General features: G+C 49.3%; 1 protein-coding gene across 2 annotated transcripts in view; it reads left to right on the top strand.

Moving 5' to 3' along the window:
• The first annotated feature begins 750 nt into the window (after nt 1-750).
• Nucleotides 751-17,615, top strand: part of AZIN2 (antizyme inhibitor 2) — a 41,595-nt gene continuing 24,730 nt past the window's right edge. For both annotated transcript variants that reach the window (XM_023232203.1, XM_023232204.1), the window contains exons 1-8: nt 751-888; nt 983-1,103; nt 1,794-1,970; nt 3,586-3,759; nt 12,043-12,215; nt 13,257-13,391; nt 14,519-14,684; nt 17,101-17,263. In XM_023232203.1, the coding sequence (XP_023087971.1) occupies nt 1,866-1,970; nt 3,586-3,759; nt 12,043-12,215; nt 13,257-13,391; nt 14,519-14,684; nt 17,101-17,263 (916 nt within the window). In that variant the 5' untranslated portion in view covers nt 751-888; nt 983-1,103; nt 1,794-1,865. The remainder of the gene's footprint in view (nt 889-982; nt 1,104-1,793; nt 1,971-3,585; nt 3,760-12,042; nt 12,216-13,256; nt 13,392-14,518; nt 14,685-17,100; nt 17,264-17,615) is intronic.

Below are 17,615 nucleotides of genomic sequence, written 5' to 3'. Positions count from 1 at the left end.
TGAGGGTTCCAGATAGACTAAGTGCTGTGTTCCTTGGGGCCAGGCGAGTCATGGAAGGTTCAACAGAGGTGACATTATACAGGACTTTGATGGGTGAGCAGCAACTTGTCGGTATAGAAGAAATGCTTTGAGTTGAGGAAGTCCGGGAAAGCTTCTTGAAGAAGGAGACACATTTCTCTTGAGAGGTGAGTAAGAGTTTGCCGGGTTCAGATGATGGGATAAAGGGATGGATCGCCTTGAACTGGAAAAGTCACAAAAGGTTCTCTGAAGACATTTTAGATGCGTTTTGAGTTGGAGTCGGGAAGATGCCTGGAAGAGACAATTAAATAAAAAGAATTTTATTACAAAAGTAATACAAGGACATGTCATTTGAACTGGGTTTCGAGAGATGAGGGAGCAGTTCCTGCGGCAGACAAGAGCGGTACCACGAAGTAAGTTGAGGCAGACGCAGAAAAGGCCCCAGTCCCGCTCACTCTTTAAGACCTAAGATGCAGAGTCCAAGTGTCCCACCCGCGTGGCTGCGCCCTGTAGTTCCGATTTCCCAGCGTAGGGTAGTCACCGCCGGGTCTCCGGGGGAGCAGACTGCGGCGCGGGCGGGCGGGCAGAGCTGAGTGCTTTATGTCGGAATCGACCAATGGGATGGCGACACCCGGTTGCCAGGGCTACGGCCAAGCGGAGGCAGGGCCTCGGCGCCATGGGCGGGGCCTGGCTGGGGTTATATAAGCGTGCGGCGGGCGGAAGGCTGGGCGTGGGGGTCGGTGGCTGCTGGGAGGGCAGGGCGCAGGCCGCGGGACCAGATCCCGGGGGAGCGAGAGAGCGGAGGCGCCGAGGATCCGATTCACTCGCTGGGGAGACTTATGGGCCGAAGCCGTGTAAATGCGTTTTAAGGCGAGTGCGGAAAGTGGCCTGGGGAGCCTCGGGGAGCGGACGCCCTCCGCTCTGGTGCTGACCTGCCCCCCCGGCTCCTTCTGCCTCCTGTCAGCAGGGGCCTCGGCTCCGCAACTGCCACTCCTCCTCGGGGTGTTGCACAAGTTCTGAGATCACCGGCTACCCCCCCTAGCAGCGCGCCTGGCTCTGGCCCCCGCGAAGGAGGACGGAGCTTGGTAAGGGGCCCTGGGGGATGGGGAGACCTCGGCCCTGCACTCGGTAGGAGTCACTGCACGCGGTAGGAGTCACTCGGACAGAAAAAATCCTCGGCCTTCCTTTCTGTCCCAGGAGCTTGCGACCCCCACCCACCACGTGGCGCCCTCAGGCACGCCCAGAATTCCAGCATATCAGAATCAGTCCAGCCCCCATTTACAATTGGGGAAAGTGAGGCTCCGAAAAGGGTCAGAGGGTACCCGAGGTCAAGCAGTAGAGAGCGAACTCGAACTTAAGCTCTTACTCTCAGGCTGAGACTCCTTGGCGTGGCCACCGGCTACCCTCTGGGTGGGTGTGGTCAAGACTGGGGGCGCCCTGGAAACTTCCCCACCCAAGTTTCTCAGATTTTCTGTTCCATCTCTCTTTCACTATTTCCTGAAATCCAGAATTTCAGAACTGAGAAGGCTCTCCAAAACAGTTCATCCATTTTACTGGTGGGGCAACTGACTCGGAGAGGCAGTGACATTTGGGCATACGGTGCCTTGTCTCCGTTTGAAATCCGGGATTCTTTATTTTCTCCACCCTTGCCTAATGAACCCCGGGCTTGTGCTGGGGGCGGGTTGTGACGGGATTGGGTTCTCTGGCCTGGGGAGGCGAGTGGGGCAGCGGAGCTGGCTCCCCAGCGGTTCCCTTCATCTCCCTCCGCCCCGCAGTGTGTTGCATACTTTCTAAGGCGGCGGCTGCAGCAGCGGCTCCATCCAGCCCGTCAGCTCCTCCTGCAAGGCATGGCTGGCTACCTGAGTGAATCGGACTTTGTGATGGTGGAGGAGGGCTTCAGTACCCGAGACCTGCTGAAGGAACTCACTCTGGGGGCCTCAGAGGCCACCACGGTGAGGGGCTGGGAATGGGGGTGGGTCCCCGGTCCCCTGTACAGATCAGCTGCCTTCTCAGGAAGGGTCCCTAGGGCCCTCATCTTATCCTTCCGCTTATTTGGTACGCAATCCTTGCTATTTGCAAGAGAGGGGCTCAATTTATCCCCAATTCTTGGTCCTTGCCCCTAAACCTGCCCCTCCTATGTTGCCTTTCTGCCCAGTCCTCCAAGGTCAGAAACCGGGGATTCCTGTCCTGCTGCCCCCTCTCCCTCACTGCCCACATCTAGGCATTACCAAGCCCTGTGAATTCTGCCTCCTTAAATAACCCTCCAATGTGCTTATATGGAACCTCATTTTCTAGCTTAGTCTTCCTCTCTCCAAAGGCCCCCTGACCTCCTCCCTGTCTCATGCCACCCCCTCCAAATGTATCATAGTCCTGTTCAAAATCAGAATTTGGCATTTCCCCACTGCCTACAGGATCAAGTCGGAGCTTCCCTGCCTCCATAGCCCCATTCCCAGTTTTCCCCACTCCCAGTTTTCCCCACATTATATATTATACTCTTTCGGAGCTGAATGACTCATTTTGCATTTCCCAATGATGCCGTGTGCCCTATTACCATGCCTTTGCCCAGGCTATTCCTTCTGCCTGCAGCATCCTTCTCTCAGCCTTTCCCCTTTTTAGCCCTTTCTAGTCATTCCTTTCTTCTCATCAGTGTTGCCTTTTCCTGATCGCCCCAGGCAGATTTTGTATTTTCTTTCTCCATGCCCCCGCACTGCACCTTGTAGAAACTGCCATCTAACATCTACTGAGTGGACTCGTAAGTACTTAAGGGGTTCCTTTTCTTCCAGACCTAAGCTCCTTCAGAGCAACAGTACTGTTTGGTCATCTCTGTCTCTTAGCATAATGTTTGGCACCAACTGGGCATGAGTAAAAAAGTGTTGCATGAAAGGGAAACTGAGTCACAGGGAAGGAACTCTGGAAGGGTCCCTTCCACATTTAAGTAATGTGGTCTCACCCACAGCCTCATACATGTTTGGCCTTTAGCACATCTGCAATGAGCAGTTGTCCATGGGCATCGGTTGCAGTATCAGTGGGATGAGCTTAAGGCTTCATCGAACACCTGTGTTTGGAAGGCAATGAGCTGTAGGTCACAGCTTCTGCCTTTAGGGAGTTTACCCTTTTCTAGAATGGACGGATGCATATGCAGTTTTGATACCTCAGAAGCACGTGCAAATGCTGTGGGAGCATCTAAAAGCAGAGTTGCCTTATTGGTTTGGGGAAGGTGGCATTTGAGTGAAACTTTAAGGATTTTGCCAGACACAGGAGTGGGAAGGGTATTCTGCAGAGGTCATGGTGGGAACAAAGGTTTGAAGGTGGGAAAATGATCCAGCCTACAGCTGGAGTTTTAGCCACATTGAGGGGAGGGGTTGGGGCTAGATCACAGAGCCTTGAATGCCAGACTGAAGAGTTTGCCTTCTGTCCTGTAGGCTTGGGGAGGCCCAGAACACTTTACAGCAGGGTAGCTCTGTGGCCAGAACTGAACCTGGGTCAGGTACTTGGAAGGATCATGGATGGCATGCACAGGGTGGGAGCTGGATGGGGTCTCATATTCATCCACTTCTTGTCATTCAGGATGAGGTCGCTGCCTTCTTCGTGGCTGACCTGGGTGCCATAGTGAGGAAGCACTTTTGCTTTCTGAAGTGCCTGCCACGAGTCCGGCCCTTTTACGCTGTCAAGTGCAACAGCAGCCCAGGTGTGCTGAAGATTCTGGCCCAGCTGGGGCTGGGCTTCAGCTGTGCCAACAAGGTGAGCCCCGTGCCCACGGTGCACTGACCCTCCATGCCCACTCAACACACACATGGTCAGGCTAGTGCAGGTGGGCTCTGGGGAGCAAGAGGTACCTGCAGTTGGTCCTTGCCCTCTGGGAAGACCAGCCACTCAGGAGGGGTCTCAAGGGATGAGGGAGGGAGAAACGAGCATGGAATTTGTCAGCCTTGAAGTTCCAGATTGGAATCTTCTGCGTCCCTGGTAGAAAGCTCATCTTTTTAATGGAGATTTGCAAATTTGTTTGGCACAGAGCTATACATGATGTTCTTCTAATTAAAACAAAACAAACATATCTCCATATTGTTGGTTTCTTTTCTTTTTCCTTTTATAATCATAATAATGTGTGATGGTGCATTTTCTTAACTAGTCCTTGTAGTTTTGTTGTTGCCACCAATTCTGTCTTTCTAATTTGATTTCTGCGTTGTCTTCATTCCCTCCTGCTCTCTTTAGATTTTTTTTTTTATTTTTTTCATTTTTTGAGACAGAGTCTTGCTGTCACCCAGGCTGGAGTGCAGTGGTGCCATCTTGGCTCACTGCAACCTTCACCTCCCGGGTTCAAGTGATTCTCCTGCCTTCAGCCTCCCAAGTAGCTGGGATTACAGGCATGCACCACCACACACGGCTAATTTTTTGGTATTTTCAGTAGAGACAGGCTTTCAGCATGTTGGCCAGGCTGATCTCAAACTCCTGACCTCAGGTGATCCACCCGCCTTGGCCTCCCAAAGTGCTGGGTTTACAGGCGTGAGCCACTGCGCATGGCCACTTTAGATTAACTTTGCTTATCTACTGTCGTTCAGTATCCACTGAACTCCTATAATGTGGTAGTCACTGTGCTAGGCAGGGCTAGCAATACAGAATTGATAGACTGCTGTCCTTGAGTTGAATGCTTGGTTTATTTCCATTCTGTCCTTGCTAGATAAAAGCCTTTAAGCTATAAAGTTTCAACTAATTTGAGCTTTGAAAGTATCTCATTTATTAATTCAGCAAATATTAATTGGGCATTTCCTCTGAGGCCAAGTGCTATTCTAGGTGGGGATTTGGCAGTGAGCAAAATAAAACAACAAAAGCCCTTCCTTCCTAGAGCTTGTTTACAAAAAAAAAGATTAAATAATGAAAATATGTAGTATTTTAGATGGAAAATGCTGTAGAGAGAAAGCAGGAAAGGGAAGTAAGGAATGTTGAGAGAGAGGATTGTACTTTTAGATAGTTTGACCAGGGAAGGGTTCACTGAGACTTGAATACAGACCCAAAAGAGCCAACAGATCAAGCCAGGTGGATAACCAGGGAAAGGGCATTTCAGGCAGCAGGAACAGCAAGTGCAAAGGCCCTGAGGTGGGAACAAGTCTAGTGGGCACTGGTTTGTGATAGTGTCCTTAGCACCATTTTCTTGGTGGTTAGTAATGGTTGCGTAATATGGCTGGATGTTGTGAGGAGAGTTCTAGAAAGGACTATTGGAGTCCTGGGCAGGATGACAGGGCTGGAGTGACTCCAGGTTGGGGAGAGGTGTGCATTTGGCTGGGATGGTTAGAACGAGCGGGTTAACCTGTAGCAGGGACTGAATGTTAACGCCTTTCATGGTAGATGAGGTGCTTCCCCTTGTCTTTGGTTTAGTTCAAGCTCTGCACACCTCATTTTGTGCATGTCTTCCATGAAGCTCTGTGAGGCACACAGGGGGAGAGACTGCTGTTCTACAGTTGAGGAAACTGTGGGGTCAGCCGTCTGTGGGTAGCAGAGCCAGGACATCCACGCTTCCCACTTCTTCCTACAGTATCCTGGACCTCCACGTGGGATGAGAAGGAGCAGGATCCTTTCAGTTCCCGAGGTCTAGGGTGAACAAAAGGACCAAACCCCACTGCCTAGAGTTTTCTGCTTCAGGAACCCCATGGGGAGGTGCTTAGTTCTCTAGAAGAAAGGGCAGAGTAGAGTGTTAAGGCTCAGAGAGACCTTGATGACAACGGAGACTGGAGAAGCATCTGCCCTTTGCTGAGTGCGTCTGTTGTGTCAGGCACTTTGCCAACTGTTTTCTGTACATGATCTCATTTTACTCTTGCAACAGCCCTGTGAGGTAATTATTATTTTTTTAATGGGGATTCTGACCGTAGCCTGGTGAGGACACATTTAATGTATAAGGAAATGAGAGATGGAGGTTCCGCACCAGGGTGGTGGCAGCTTGAGTCCTGCTGAGTTGCCTTGGACTCTGTCTTTTCCAAGGTCGCTAAGGAGAGGATAGCTGAGCTGGCATTCAGCCAGCGATGGATGCCCTCAGCCAACTGCAGGGGCAAGGAGAGACCTAAGCCCCCTCCCTGCGATGGGATCATGCAGACCCTTTGGTGCAGTTCTGGAGAGGTGGCTCCTGGACTTAACAGCTTTTCTTGGAAGGCCAAGGCTGCCCTCTTCTGGTCAGCCATAGCAGGTGGCCATGCTTAAAAGCGTTGTGCCTTAGTGGACACTGACCAAGGGCCTGGCGTGAGCTAGGGCTGGATGTGCAGACAGGCACGCATTGGACGGGTGCTGGGGCCACGGCTTGCTCAGGGACTCTGGTCTACCTGTGCCACCTGCCCGAGGACCACTGTGTCATCTTCCCTGCCCCCATCCCTTGCCCTCTCTTTCTGTCTCCTTCAGTATCCTCCCATCTTAAAAAGGCTTTGCTGGACACCACATCCTCTTCCAGCCCAATCCGTTGCTCTCTTTTAGTGACCAAACTCGACCGAGTTGTCTGCAGTCACCTGTCCGCCCCCACTTTTTCTTTCCTTCAGCACTCCTTCCTTAAGCCATTGCTTCTCAGCCTCCACTTTCACTACTCCAAAGAATTTTCTCTTACCAACATCCCCAGTGATCCGCAGGATCCAGTGAGCACTTTACTTTAAACATGGATTGTCAACTAATAATACATATCAAATAACACATTGATTCATTCACCCCAAAAGAAACTAGGACATCAGCTTTAGGTCTCCATAGATAATCACCAGGATGGTTTTGGTGGATATATAGTATTTTTTTTTTTTTTTTTTTTTTTTGAGATGACGTCTTGCTCTGTCGCTCAGGCTAGAGTGCAGTGGCGTGATCTTTGCTCACTGCAACCTCTGCCTCCCAGGTTCAAGCGATTCTCCTGCCTCAGCCTCCCAAGCAGCTGGGATTACAGGTGCCCGCCACCACGCCCAGCTACTTTTTTGTTTCTTTAGTAGAGATGGGGTTTTACCATGTTGGCCAGGCTGGTCTTGAACTCCTGACCTCATGATCCACCTGCCTCGGCCTCCCAAAGTGCTAGGACTACAGGTGTGAGCCACCGCACCTGGCCAGCAATGTGTTCTTTAAAAAAGACTCAACAGCAACATATGGTCCTACTTTTAAAGGCTTCAGAAGTGTATAAGATGAAAGAGAACACGGCTTCGACCCCACCTCATCAGGCACTTCTTACAGCTGAGACAGCTCCTTCCCATCCAGACACAAGCTGTGAGACAAGATTTGCATTTACAGGAATAGCTTTCTAATCTGCATATTCTTCATCCCCTGGAAACGTTCTCCATCCTCACCTCTGCAGGTCCTGGGCACCATCTCTCCTCGTCTTCTGCCACTCTCTAAATGGTAGCATTCTTCTGAATTCTTAGACCTCCCTGTCTTGTAAACCCTCCTTCTTCTCAGAAGAAGAAGGGTTATCTCCTCCCATGGCTTTAAATACCATCAATATGCCACTGCTTCCCACATTTTAATCTCCAGCTCAGACCTATATATCCAGTTAACTTGATACGAGGAGATGCCTGGAACCTGGCATGTTCAAATGCGCTCCTGATGTCCCCTTCCCCCTCATGAAGGGCCCCCTCAGTCTGCTGGGTGTGGGAGTTCCCTCTGACGTCCTCCTCCTCATCACCACGTGCAATCTGTCAGCCAGCTTGCCAGCCCTGCCTCCAGAACACGTCTCCCCGCTTTTCTGGCACTGGCTCTGTCATCTCCCCCAGGGCGATGGTAATAGCCACTGACTATCACAGTCTATTCCTCCAGAATCCACTTGGGCACTCCCTCAGGTAGCCAGATAGGCATGTAGATGTTGTATTTAAAATGCAAATCTGACCATGTCATTTCCCTTCCTGACCCTTTAGACTCTTTCGCATCACATGCAGGGTAAAACATGTTTCCTTGGCAGCTCTGCCCCCCTCCCTTTGACCTCATTGTCCTCACTGCACTAACTTGCTCTGCTCGAGCCACTCCAGCATTCTCTGTTCCTTGATCAGGCTGAAGTGCTCAGCACCGCTTGCCTCAGAATCTCTGCACAGGCCGCTTCCTCTACTGGAAACATTCTTAGATTCTTTCCTTCCCTCTTGGCTTGGCTGAGGCCTCCTGCAGGGCTCAGTTTAAATATCTGAGCCTGAGGTTGTCCTTTGCCCCTCACACCCAGGTCTCTTGCAGCACGTACTTTTTCTTCCCAGCTCTTAACCACTTGTAATTCTATCATTATTTGGTGCTCATTTGGGACTGCCGTGCCTGTCTTCCCCACCAACCTGAAAGCTCCGTGGTCTCAGAGAGCCTCTGTGCTTTAGTCACCACTTGTTTTATTAACACCTATCACAGAGCCTGGCAACTCAACAGATGCTCAAAAGATACCCGTCAGTGCAGCACTGAGGTTGCATTCCCCGTTCCAGCAGTGAGGTTAAGAGCTGGTGTGCTAAGGGCTGACAGTTAGAATCCCATCTGTGCCACTTAAAAGCTGTGTGACTTTGGACCAATCACTTAGCCTCCTTGAACCTCTGTTCCCTACCTTATGAGATTATTAGTAAGGTTAAATGAGAATGTATATAAAATACTTAATGCAGTGACTGGCACAGGATATGCCTACAGTGAATGACAACACTTATTTAAATATTTATAATTAGGCTGAGTGCCGTGGCTCAACCTGTAATCCCAGCACTTTGGGAGGCCAAGGAAGGAGGACTGCTTGAGCCCAGGAGTTGCCCAGCCTGGGCGACGTAGTGAGACCCTGTCTCTATTTAAAACATATATGGCCGGGCGCGGTGGCTCAAGCCTGTAATCCCAGCACTTTGGGAGGCCGAGACGGGCGGATCACAAGGTCAGGAGATCGAGACCATCCTGGCTAACACAGTGAAACCCCGTCTTTGCTAAAAAATACAAAAAACTAGCCGGGTGAGGTGGCGGGCGCCTATAGTCCCAGCTACTCGGGAGGCTGAGGCAGGAGAATGGTGTAAACCCGGGAGGCGGAGCTTGCAGTGAGCTGAGATCCGGCCACTGCACTCCAGCCTGGGCAAGAGAGCCAGACTCCGCCTCAAAAAAACAAAACAAAACAAAACAAAACAATATATATTTTAAAAAATGTAAAGAATTATAATCAAAGCTCAATCACAGGTCCTCAAAGTGCTAACACTGCTTCTTCCTCTCACATCATGTGGTGAGGCAGGGAACAAAAACACAGGTCCACATCCACTCACATTTGGGGTGGGCCACATCTGCCCCTGGGAAGCAAGCTTTGGTGGCAGCAAGCCCAGCTCTGGAGCTTGACCTTTGTGTGCCACTCTGCTACTGATTGACTGTGTCACCACAGACAGGTGGACCTCGCTGAACTCAATTTTGTCCTCCATAAAATGTAGCCAATAAATATTTCACAGCATAGTCATTGGGATTAAATGAAATAGTGCTTATAAATATCTAGTGCTGAAAAGTTGCTAAATTAAAATTAGACTCTTATTACAAAATGAGAATGGCTAAAAATGACTCTTATGCCTCTCACCATGTTTCAAAACTGGCTGTCTCTTCTCTTGTTTATTCATGGAGAGTCAGACTTGAATTCGAAAGTTCGTTCTGCCACCTATTTGCTGCATAGCCTTTCAGAGCATCAGTTTCCTTCTCTGTAGATTGAAGCTAATACCCATCTGAATGGGTTCTTTCCAAGGGCTGAATAAAAGGGTGAATCCAAAGTAGGGGTTGGCAAACTATGGATGGAGGGCCAAATCCAGCCCCCCACCTGATTTTATGAAGTTTTATTGTTGGCTCACAGCCACATTCATTCAATTATGCTTTGGCTGTGGCTGTTCTGGTGCTACAAAGGCAGTTGAGAAGTTGTGACAGAGACTGTGTGGCTTGTGAAGCCTAAAATATTTACTCTGGTTCTTTATAGAAAAAGTATGCTAACACCCGATATAAAACATCTAATTCAGGGCCTGCTTGTGGCAGGTGCTGAATGAACACAGTTGCTGTCATCATCATCATGAAATTCATCATCGTCATCATCATCATTTGTTCGTATCATTAATGCAGCAATCAGGTGCACCCATGTTCTGCAAAGGGGATGAGGAGGAGCCCCCAAGAGGAGCAGGGCTGAGCCAGCACATCCTGCACACTCAGCACAGGGCTGTGCACAGAGTAGGCCTTTGGAGTGGGGTGATCTCTGTCCAAAAGACCCTTGGTCTGGTGGACTTTCTAATACACCAGCAACATATTTAGTATTTATTAAGTTGACAAATAAAAAATAAAAATTGTACATATTTATGGTGTACAACATGATGTTTTGATATACGTACGCGTTGTGGAATGGTTAACAAGCTAATTAGGCATCCACTCACATACTTACCTTTTTTTGTGTGATGAGAACCCCTAAGGTCTATTCTCTTAGCAATTTCCAAGTGTACCATATGTTGTTATTAACTATAGTCACCATGATGTACATTAGATCTCTTGAGCTTAATTTTCCTGACTAAAACTTTGTATCCTTTGATCAACTTCTTCCCACTGCCCTTCGCCATCGACCCCGGCTATCGACCCCAACTACCATTCTAGGCTGCTTCTCTGAGTTTGACATTTTTAGATTCCACATATAAGTGAGGTCATGCATGTTTGTCTTTCTGTGCCTGGCTTATTTCACTTAACATGATGTCCTTCAGGCTCATCCATGTTGCTGCGAATGACAGGATTTCCTGCGTTTTTAAGGTTGAATAATATTCCATTGTGTATGTGGACCACATTTTCTTTATCTGTTCATCTGTGATGGACACTTAGGTGGCTTGCATATCTTGGCGATTGTGGATAATGCTGCACTGAACATGGGAGTGCAGATATCTCCTCTACACATTGATTTCCTTTCCTTTGGATGTATAACCAGTACTGGATTGCTAGATCATACGGTAGTTGGTAGTTCTATTTTTTGAGATGGAGTCTGGCTCTGTCACCCAGGCTACAGTGCAGTGGCGCAATCTTGGCTCATTCCAGCCTCCACCTGCTGGGTTCAAGTGATTCTCCTGCCTCAGCCTCCTGAGTAGCTGGAACTACAGGCATGCACTACCATGCCTGGCTGATTTTTTGTATTTTTAGTAGAGATGGGGTTTCGCCATGTTTCCCAGACTGGTCTCAAGCTCCTGGCCTTTAGTGATCTGCCCGCCTCGGCCTCTCAAAAGTGTTGGGGTTACAGGCGTGAGCCACTGTGCCCTGTCCTATTTTTAGTTTTTTTTTGAGGAACCTCCATACTGTTTTCCAAGTAATATTTAAACATTTAAATTTGCCAGGAAAATGTGTCAGAAGCCTGTTGTCAGGGCTACCATGAGTCCATATAATGCCTTTGTGAAAATTAGAACACGTACCCTTTCCTTAAGACACTTAATTTTTTTTTTTTTTTTTTTTTTTGTGTGAGACAGAGTCTCACTCTGTCACCTAGGCTGGAGTGTGCAGTGGCCGGATCTCAGCTCACTGCAAGCTCTGCCTCCTGGGTTCACGCCATTCTCCTGCCTCAGCCTCCTGAGTAGCTGGGACTACAGGCGCCCGCCACCTCGCCTGGCTAGTTTTTTGTATTTTTTAGTAGAGACGGGGTTTCACCGTGTTAGCCAGGATGGTCTCGATCTCCTGACCTTGTGATCCGCCCGTCTCGGCCTCCCAAAGTGCTGGGATTACAGGCTTGAGCCACGGCGCCCGGCCGACACTTAATTATTATAATAAATATACTGATTTTCTTAGAATGAGATGCTTTGCTGCCAGGAAGTTGTAATAAATATACAAATCTACTCTGTATTCATTCTGAATGGGACCCCCCATCCCCCAGGATTGTACAGTGCACCACCTGCATGGCTGTACATGGCAGCCCTGCTTATCAAAAATGGTGAATCCATGTAACTCCTGATTTCTATGTATCTGTTGTCTTAGAGCAAGGCCCACCTGTTACAGGCCTCCCTATGCATAGCTGTGACTTTGCCCTCATCTGTGCTTCCTTGGGTTCCATGGGCCAGCAGGCTCTGGTGCCTCCTTACCACCACCTTTGGGGCCCCATAGGCAGAGATGGAGTTGGTCCAGCATATTGGAGTCCCTGCCAGTAAGATCATCTACGCCAACCCCTGTAAGCAAATTGCACAGATCAAATATGCTGCCAAGCATGGGATCCGGCTGCTGAGCTTTGACAATGAGATGGAGCTGGCAAAGGTGGTAAAGAGCCACCCCAGTGCCAAGTAAGCTGAGAACCACTCATGGGGAGGCTGGGCTGTGGGGAGGCTGGGCTGTGGAGAGCCTGGGCTGAGGGGAGGCTGGGCTGTGGGAAGGCTGGGCTGTGGAGTGAGGGTGGGGGTGGGGTGAGGGGGTGGAGCTGGGGCAGGTCACCCTGTCCTGGACCCAGTCACAGTTGCAGGAGGTTGGGGTAGGTTCTCCTGGACTGAACCCAGGATGCTAGGTCTAGCTGGAACAAAGGCAGAAATAACTAGTTAAAGCCCCAGGCGGAGTGAGACCCATGTTATGGAAGCCAAAGTCACAGGCTTGAGAGAGTTGAGGGAGTGGTCAGGAAAGCTTCACGAAGCAAGTGGCATTTGAAGCAGGCCTTGAGGAATGAATAGAATTTGGAGAGGGTATAAAAGTGAACTGCATAAGCAAACGCATTGAGGTTGGAAACAGCATGGGGCATTTAAGAGTAAGCAGAAACTTAGTGTGGCTGCAGCATGCTATGTGCAGGGGGTTGAAGGAGATCCTGGTTGGGGGTGGGGACCTGATGCAAATGGACTTTCAAAGGGGTCAGGGCTGGACGTTTTGCTCTGACTGTGCCTTTTACACGATTACTGGACACCCTTGGAGTTCCCAGGAGGGGCCTTCGGGTGAAGGGTTGGGGGGCAGGTGATGGGCCACTCTAGTCCATCCAAAGCAGCTTCCATTGTGTTAATGGGTCCTCCTTAAGGCTTTGTTTAAAAATGATTCCTCTCATACATGACAAGTTTGAAAGCTCTGACTGGTGTGGAGACTGATTTGGAGGGACTGGAGCTGCCCCAGGAGAGTTGGTGAGGTCTGGACAAGGGCAGGGGCTGCAGGAATGGGTCCAGGGACATTTAAGGAATGGATTGGATAGGACTTGAAGGTTGATTGGCTGTGTAGGGAGAGGGAGGGGTCAGGAAGCCTGTGGGGTTGGGTGGCTCTGAGCCATGTAGCCCACAGCCCTTGATTGAGAGATGTGGCTGGGGCGGGGTGACAGGGTTTGTCCAGCAGAGGGGCACTGCGTGTCTCATCAGGATGGTTCTGTGCATTGCTACTGATGACTCCCACTCCCTGAGCCGCCTGAGCCTGAAGTTTGGAGTGTCGTTGAAATCCTGCAGACACCTGCTTGAAAATGCGAAGAAGAGCCATGTGGAGGTGGTGGGTGTGAGGTGAGCACTGAGAACCCCTGCCATCGCCTCCCACACCGGGCTCCCTGCCTCTTTCCCAGGAATTAATTCTGTGAGAGACCTTCCCCAGGACCTCCCAGCAGGGCCTGTCCCTGGGCCTGGAATTCTGCCATTTGAGAATTTCCTCTGTTTGAAAAGGAAGTTTGGAATGGTCCCTTCCCCAGCCCCAGGGTCCCCAGAAGGTCTTGTCCCAGGAAGTTCCATCCAGGGACCTGGCTTTGAGGGAGTTTTACCAGCCTGTAGGACAAAGGTTTTGCAGCTGCACTCTTGAGGAGCTCCTTTTCTTTTCTTTTTTTTTTTTGAGATAGGGTCTCACTCTGTCACCTAGGCAGGCTGGAGTGCAGTGGCATGATCATGGGTTTCTGCAGCCTTGACCTCCTAGGCTCAAGCAATTCTCTCTCCCGCCTCAGCCTCCCAATTAGCTGTGACCACAGGCATGCGTTACCACACCTGACTAATTTTTATTTGTTGTAGACATGGGGTCTCTATTGCTCAGGCTGGTCTCAAACTCCTGGGCTCAAGCAATCCTCTTGCCTTGGCCTCCCAAAGTGCTGGGATTACAGGTGTGAGCCACTGCACCCAGCTGTGTGCCTCTTTTCTTACAGGGATATGGAATATGGAAGGGGTAATAATGAACTACCTAATGAACAATGAACTACCTAATATAGGACTTTGTTTATTCTGTACTTAGGATGTGCCAGCTGCTGTGCTAAGTGCTTCATGCACATTATCTCTCAGCTTTGTGTGGTGTGGGTCTTGTCCCCGCATTATAGATGGGGAAACTAAAACAAAGCTGAGTAAGCTGCCAAGGCCACCCTGCTGACTGGGAGGCACAGCCAGATCTGGTTGACTGGGGGTCCTGGCTCTCATCCCAGAAGGAGGGATGGGAGGAGCACCAAGTGCCAGGAGACCTTGGATCGAGCCTCCTGTCCTCTCCTCCCTTGCCATATGGCCCTTGGCAACCCATTTAACATTTCAGGCCCTCAGTCACTGCATCTGTAAAATGGGCATACCGTCTCATGTGCCTGCCCAACGTCACTCTTGGCTGGGGCTCAGGTGGTGGCGCTTGGAGCCCTGCATGTCAGCCGAGGCTCTTCCTGTCTTCCCAGTTTTCACATTGGCAGTGGCTGTCCTGACCCTCAGGCCTATGCTCAGTCCATCGCAGATGTCCGGCTCGTGTTTGAAATGGGCACCGAGCTGGGTCACAAGATGCACGTTCTGGACCTTGGTGGCGGCTTCCCTGGCACAGAAGGGGCCAAAGTGAGATTTGAGGAGGTAACCCTGAAGCTGGGAGTGTTGTGCTGGGCTCTATGGTGGGGGAGGGGGATATGGAGGGATTAGATGATGGGAGGGAGACCACTGTGCATGGGTCCTATGCACTGCATGCCGTGCTTGGTGCTTACCTGGGTGATCTCACTACTTATTAACCCTATGCTACAGCTGAGCAATCCGAGGCTCACAGAGCTTACATCACTTCCTAAGCCAAAAGCCACCTGGTCGATCTCACTACTTATTAACTCTGTGCTACAGCTGAACAAGCCGAGGCTCACAGGGGTTACATCACTTCCTAAACCCAAAGCAGAACCTGGTTCTGCCTGCCATGCCCTTCACCAGCCAATTGGAGACATAACCAGGGCACATTTATATAAGTCATAAGGTTCTTTAAGGGGCGGGATAGGCCTCTTCACCCTCAGGTGGGCTGATGAGAAATCGGGTGGGAAGGCAGGGAAAGGAAAACCAACCTTTGGTCTGCTCCCTGTCCATTCTCCTCCATTCCCTTTTCCTTACCCACTGTGAGGTGAAGCCAAGAAAAATGTGTCCTAGCAGTTCCCACTGCAACCACTAGAGGTCGCCTCTTCTTGGAAGGCGCCTCGTTCAGCAATACCGACATCTAGGAATTGACTTTACAGAAATAATTTGGGATAGTTTCAAAGAATTTGCCTCAAAGATGACAGTTCTAGATTTGTTCATAATGGAAGTCCAGTGGACTTCCCTCGTCCATCTAATACTCAGGATTGGTTAAATTATGGTACATTCTTTTGATGAAAACATTTACTTAATGTGGGGAGGTCATTCACAGTCTATTAAGTAAAACAAGTTCTAAAAACGTATACAGAGACCTATCATGGTTATAATAAAAAATAACATTTGTATAAAAAGTAATTAAAGACACTACTCCAAAAGGTTAACAATAATTAGATTCATCTACGTGATAGAATTAGGAGTGATTTTTATCTTCTTTTTCCTCTTCTGTATTTTCTGAATTTTCTGTAATCAAGTGTATTACAGTTGACCTTTGAACAACGCAGAGCTTAGGAGTACCGACCCCTACACACTCAAAAATCTGCATATAATTTCTGATTCCCCCAAAACTTAGCCTACTGTTGACAAGAAGCCTTATGGATAACATAAACAGCCGATTAACAGATATTTTATGTGTGATATGTATTATATACTGTATTCTTACAATAAAGTAAGCTACAGAAAATATATATGTGTATATATATATATATATATTTTTTTTTTTTTGAGACAGGGTCTCACTGTCACCCAGGTGGGAGTGCAGTGACACGATCTTGGCTCACTGCAACCTCTGCCTCCCGGGTTCAAGTGATTCTTGTGTCTCAGCCTCCCAAGTAGCTGGGATTACAGGTGCAAGCCACCATGCTCAGCTATTTTTTGTATTTTTAGTAGAGTTACCATGTTGACCAGGCTGGTCTCGAACTGACCTCAAGTGATCTGCCCACCTCAGCCTCCCAAAGTTCTGGGATTATAGGCATGAGCCACCATGCCTGACCAGAAATAAAATATTATTAAGAAAATTATAAGAAAGGGAAAATGTATTTACTATTTATTAAGTGGAAGTGGATCATCATAAAGGTCTTTGTCCTCATTGTCTTCAAGTTGAGTAAGCTGAGAAGGAGGAGGAGGAAGAGGAGGGCTTGGCCTTGCTGTCTCAGGGTGGCAGAGTCAGAAGAAAATGCATGCATAAGTGGACCCACGCAGTTCAAGCCTGTGTTGTTCAAGGGTCAGCTGTATTTAACAAACTGGTTATTTATGAAAGAAAGACCCACATCAGGGCTTCTGGAATCTGAGTACCAAGTGTGACATGAAGAGTGCCCCTTCCCATCGTGGGGCCATGAAGGAGGGTGATTTACACAAGCATGAGGCTCTCTACTGGAGGGTGATTTACACAAGCATGAGACTCTCTTCCCAGCTCTGTCCCCCTCCTACCTTCTTGGCCAGCTGTCCACAGTTACCAGCTGGGGCCTTAGCAGTGCCAAATCCTTCTTCCGGAAATCAAAGCAGCTTTCAAGAAATAGACTTGGATCTGTAGCAAGTCTTCAGCATAAAGCCCACATTTCTTTTTTTTTTGAGACGGAGTCTCTGTCACTCAGGCTGGAGTACGGTGGCTGCAACCTCCACCTCCCGGGTTCAAGCGATTCTCCTGCCTCAGCCTCCCGAGTAACTGGGACTACAGGCACGCGCCAACACACCCGGCCAATTTTTTTTTAGTAGAGATGGGGTTTGGGGTTTCACTGTATTAGCCAGGGTGATCTTGATCTCCTGATCTCTTGATCCACCCACCTCGGCCTCCCAAAATGCTGAGATTACAGGCATGAGCCACCACACCTGGCCATAAAGCCCACATTTCAAACACATAATTGTCTCCCCATTCTCCTCCTACCAGATTGCTTCTGTGATCAACTCAGCCTTGGACCTGTACTTCCCAGAGGGCTGTGGTGTGGACATCCTTGCTGAGCTGGGGCGCTACTACGTGACCTCGGCCTTCACTGTGGCAGTCAGCATCATTGCCAAGAAGGAGGTTCTGCTGGATCAACCTGGCAGGGAGGGTAGGTGCCAGGTGGGCAGTGGAGCCCTGTTCTCCCCTGAAGCTGGAGACAGTGGTTGGCTAAGCAGGGTCTGGTTTTAGACCCAGTGGCAGAGGATGGGGGAATCTGGAGGATGAATGGGTTCTTGCTTTAGGGAAACTTACAATCAAGTCACCCCACCTCAAGACATTTATTTAGTATCTTTTTTCCTAGATGTGTTCATATTTTGTGAAGATTGAGAGCAAAACAACCTTAGAGAGGATAGATACTCTATTGACCCCATTTTACAGATGAGGAAACTGAGAGCCAAAGAGAATACAAGTGAACAGCTTAATAGCTAGTAAGAGCCTGCATTTGACCCCATGTCTGTCTC

The sequence above is a fragment of the Piliocolobus tephrosceles genome, chromosome 1, assembly GCF_002776525.5.
Source record: "Piliocolobus tephrosceles isolate RC106 chromosome 1, ASM277652v3, whole genome shotgun sequence".
Taxonomy (NCBI): domain Eukaryota; kingdom Metazoa; phylum Chordata; class Mammalia; order Primates; family Cercopithecidae; genus Piliocolobus; species Piliocolobus tephrosceles.
Note: the sequence above shows the minus strand (reverse complement) of the source record. Positions and strands in the feature narration are given on the sequence as shown.